This window comes from Pediculus humanus, genomic scaffold (assembly GCF_000006295.1).
Source record: "Pediculus humanus corporis 1103172108251 genomic scaffold, whole genome shotgun sequence".
Lineage (NCBI taxonomy): Eukaryota > Metazoa > Arthropoda > Insecta > Psocodea > Pediculidae > Pediculus > Pediculus humanus.
In genome coordinates this window covers 431902-435344 of record NW_002987820.1, presented here as the reverse complement: position 1 = coordinate 435344, position 3443 = coordinate 431902, and the positions used below count along the sequence as shown (strand labels likewise).

The 3443-nt window shown below is 23.4% G+C and overlaps 1 protein-coding gene across 1 annotated transcript in view; it reads left to right on the top strand.

Moving 5' to 3' along the window:
- Positions 1-2738: 2738 nt before the first annotated feature.
- The window catches only part of Phum_PHUM470230 (low-density lipoprotein receptor, putative), a gene marked incomplete at both ends in the record, with an annotated part of 22312 nt that continues 21607 nt past the window's right edge, over positions 2739-3443 (top strand). The window contains one exon of the mRNA XM_002430222.1: positions 2739-2838. Coding sequence (XP_002430267.1) covers positions 2739-2838 — 100 coding nt within the window. The remainder of the gene's footprint in view (positions 2839-3443) is intronic.

The following is a 3443-nucleotide window of genomic DNA, read 5'->3' as shown; positions in this document are numbered from 1 at the left end:
ATTTACGTAGGTTTTTTTTAATAATACGAATGATGAAATAATTTTTCACCGTTAATTCAATAAAATTTTTCCTTTGTTAATCGTGTCAATCAATGGTATATTTTATTAATCGAAAAAAAAAAAAATGGCGGCACCAATTAATTATTCACGTCGAGTTAATTTAAATTAACCGTTAATTGTTAATTATTATTATTTTATCATCATACGTATTTATATATATTTAGTCGCGTCGTCGCTTTTTTTTGGAAAATTTCAAACGCTTCCCTTTTAATTAAAAAAAAAAAAAAAAAAATAGACGTGGAAGAAGATAAAAAATTATTTAAAAATCGATTCGGGTTTTTTTTAAAAACTAAAATCGTGGCAGAAACTCAAGCAAATGAAATTACTTTCTTAAAAAAACTTTTTCCGTTTCGCGTATCATCCATTTCCTTCCTTGGGAGGGTGGGAGAGGGATACGGAGGGGAGAAAGGGAAAGAAAGAAAAAAAACTCCAATTAAATTTAAACATCAGAAAGAAGAAGAAAAATTAATTTTTATTTTTTTCATCATTGGATTTCATCAGAATTTCTCCCCCCCCTTCCCCCCGGTTGAGAAACGTTTTTTTTTTTAAAAAGTCCAACTTAATTTATGAGATTGAGTGATTAAATTAAAGATTCATTTCCTTCGTAAGATTTCTTCTTAACTCACACCATCCATTTTTAGATGATAAGAAAACAAAGGGGGGGTATAATTCACTTCAATATTCCATTTTCCTTGTTTAATTCATTTAAAATGGAAAAAGTTGAAATTTTTTCCTTTTCCACTTCCTTTTGTTCTCATCATCTTTTTCCTTTTATTGTTATATTTATTAAATGTAAAAATTAATTATTATTTCCCGATTATGAATTATCCCGAAGGAATTTAATGATTTGCAATTGCAATTTAATTTATATTTATAAAAGAAAAATTCGGGTTGCTTTTGTTTGTTTGTTTTTTTATTACGAAAACCCCCCCCCTCGAAAAAAAAAATAGGGACAAACGACGATAAATTATGAGTTTGTAGTTGTTGAAAAAAAATAGTAAGTAGCAGAAGAAATTTATTTTATTTAATGAGATTTAAAAAAATAAAAAATTTGTAAGTAAATTAAAATCGCATCAATTATTCTTTTGTCATCCTCCTGCAAACAATGAAGATGAGCTTTTATTTCTTTTTTCCTTTTTTTCCTTTTTTCTTTCCTTTTTTCCTTTTTTCCTTTTTTTCGTTACAATAAAAAGATGAGAATTTTTTTTTTATACGGTCATGACTTTGTTTTAAAATAAAAAAATTTTTTTTTTTCTAAATTGGCAAATTTCAATTCAATTGTTTTTATTATTAACGGTTAATTAATTAACATTTTTTATGGGAAAATAACGGGGCGGGGGGCGGGGAACCTTAATGCGACTACTACTTAAATTTTATTTTTAATATTTATGGATTCAAACAAACAGCCAAAAATAATGTAAGTAAACAAACGAATTAAATGTTAACAAACGAAAAAAAAATTTGATTTTTTAATAATTGATTGATTGAAATTAAATTAATATTCATTTTTTTTTTTTTTCTGACACGATAAATATTTTTTTTTTAAATGTGTTTGTTAAGTGAAATCGTTTGTTTGTTTGTTTGTTTGTTTAATTCATTTAATATGTGCTTTAACGAAAAAAAAAAAAAAAAAATTTTAAATTGCGTTTTTTTTTGTATTTGATTGATGTGTCAAAAAAAAAAATTGTTTGCTTATTTGTTTTAGTGTTAAATTATGTTTCATCGTCATTACCGTTTGTTTTTTCCTTTGAAAAAAAAAAGAAAATTTTTGAATTTAATATTTTCTATTAACGAAAAAAAAAAAAAAAAACAATTTAGGATAAGAAAAAAATTATCAAAAGGTTTTTTTCCTTAAAAAAAAAGGAAAAAAGGAAAAAAACAAAGGAAAAATTCGAGAAAAAGGAAAAGAAAAAACCGATTAAAAAATATAAAAATGAACAAAAAAGAAATTCTTTAAGCGGCTTTGTGAGAATTAAAAAACATAAAAAAACAAACAAACAAAAAAAAGTAAAAAGTTATCGTATTAAGATGTACGGGGGAGGGGGAGGGGAAATATTATTATTATTATTATTAATAAATCCGACAGAAAAAAAAAAAAAAAAACAAAAATAAAACAAAAACTTTAAATTAAATTATTATTTAAATTTTTTAAACATATTTACAAACATATTAACAAACATAATAATAATATTTTATAACTAGTGTATAAATAAATGAAAAAAAAATTATAATTTACACACACATACATTTAAGAAAATAATAATAATAATAATAAGAAAGTATATGTATAAAAGTAATATTAAAGGATGATAAATTTCACAAAGGGAAGACATAGAAAATATTACAATTCATAAATTTTATGTGTGCGAGAGAGATAGAGAGAGAAAAACAAAAGTTTTACTAACGGATGTAATTATTATAAAATGTGTGTGACAAGTATAGGAAATGAACGTTTTTCGTCTTGAAACGTTTTAAACGTTTTAGAAAAGGCGAAACCGATTCGAAAAAGATTATTAAAGTTTGCCTCATACTAACCCATTAAATTTTGTTGTTGTTGTAAAACTAACCAAAACAATCAACGTAAAATATTATCACCGCATTAAATTAATAATTTTTTTTTTTTTGTTTTTTTTCTCCCCCCCCTCCACGATTTAGATCCGACAGAATGTGGTCCTGGAATGTTCAAGTGTCCAGAGGACAAATGCATACCGCAATCTTGGGTTTGCAATTATCAAAAAGACTGTGAAAAAGGTGAAGACGAATTACAATCATCGTGCGGTGAGTTTTATTTTTTTTTAAAATATAAATTAATTAAAATAATAATAATAATAATTATATTTATTATTAAACAAAACAACTGTCACGTGATATTAAAATGACAAAAAAAAAAAAACAAAAAACCATTCATATGGATATGGATATATGACGTCATTTGTTCGCGCCTTTTTTTTTTCTTTTTTGTAACTTTTCGCCATTACGATTCTATTATTTGATTTTATTGAATATATTCCTTTGAATTATTTTTCCTTTTTTTCCTTTTTTTAAATAAAATATATCCATATATTGAAATGAATTGATAATAATTTTTTATGTATTATTTATTAAATTACATAAAAAAAATTTTTTTTTCTTTGACAAAAAAAAAAAAAATTTAATAAGGTTTTCAATACGTTGAAAAAGGATGATTTTCAAAGGTTTATTTTTATTATTATTATTATTATTTTTCCTTTTTTTCGCTAAATAAATTTATTAGGATTTATATTTTTTTTTTCCATTGATAAATTTTTATATAATTAAAACAAAGTCAAAGTTTCCGGTGTGATTGAATGATTTTTTTATTCGTATTATTTGAAAGCTTAAAATAAAATCAATGGAATTAATGA